The sequence below is a fragment of the Merops nubicus genome, unplaced genomic scaffold (genome assembly GCF_000691845.1).
Source record: "Merops nubicus isolate BGI_N331 unplaced genomic scaffold, ASM69184v1 scaffold43391, whole genome shotgun sequence".
Taxonomy (NCBI): domain Eukaryota; kingdom Metazoa; phylum Chordata; class Aves; order Coraciiformes; family Meropidae; genus Merops; species Merops nubicus.
The window spans coordinates 1-579 of record NW_008591041.1 but is presented as its reverse complement, the minus strand read 5'-3'; the positions used below and the strand labels follow the sequence as shown (position 1 = coordinate 579).

Genomic DNA, 579 nt, shown 5'->3' with positions numbered 1-579 from the left:
ACTAGTCCTAATATTTGTGTTTCAGATCATGCAGGTTGGTCAGGAAAACTAGACCAGCTTTCTAATTTTTTTTTCTCCTTTATTTTTTTTCTTTTCATTTCTTCATTATTTTTTTTTTTCCCACTTCTCGCCGTGGTTCAGGGAAAGCCACATCCCCGCGGTCCACCGGGCAGAGATCTGCCGGGGCGCGCTCCCCCAGCCTACCCGCCGCCGCAGAAGGTCCCCCCAACATCACCTGGCTGGCTGGCAGATCTCTGTACTCGGTTGTAAGCCCCGCTGTACTGGTGGTAGGGGCTGGCGTAGCTGTAGTCTGCATAGGTTTTGGGAGGATAGTTCCCAGCAGATCCGTTCATGCCGTGGTACTGATACTGGTAAGGGTTGAGCGCTTTGCCGTAGGAAGCCGAAGTAGGCGAGCAGTAGCCGTGCGGGGCTCCCCCCGCCGGGCTGTAGTAGTCGGAATCCGTAGCAGAGGACTCGGGTAAAGTGGGAGATTCCTGGGACGGGTGGTGCATGGCTGCGGCCGTCTGGAAAGGAGCCTGGAAGTCGCCGGATCTGATGGTGGGGACCCTTCTGTCAAAT

General features: G+C 55.1%; 1 protein-coding gene across 1 annotated transcript; it reads right to left on the bottom strand.

Moving 5' to 3' along the window:
* Positions 1 to 200: 200 nt before the first annotated feature.
* Positions 201 to 572, bottom strand: LOC103782357 (homeobox protein DLX-5-like; the record flags this gene model as incomplete). The annotated part of the gene is made up of 1 exon (XM_008950126.1): positions 201 to 572. A coding segment is annotated over one exon (372 nt), but the record flags the coding sequence as incomplete, so codon positions are not given.
* Between the last annotated feature and the right edge of the window lie 7 nt (positions 573 to 579).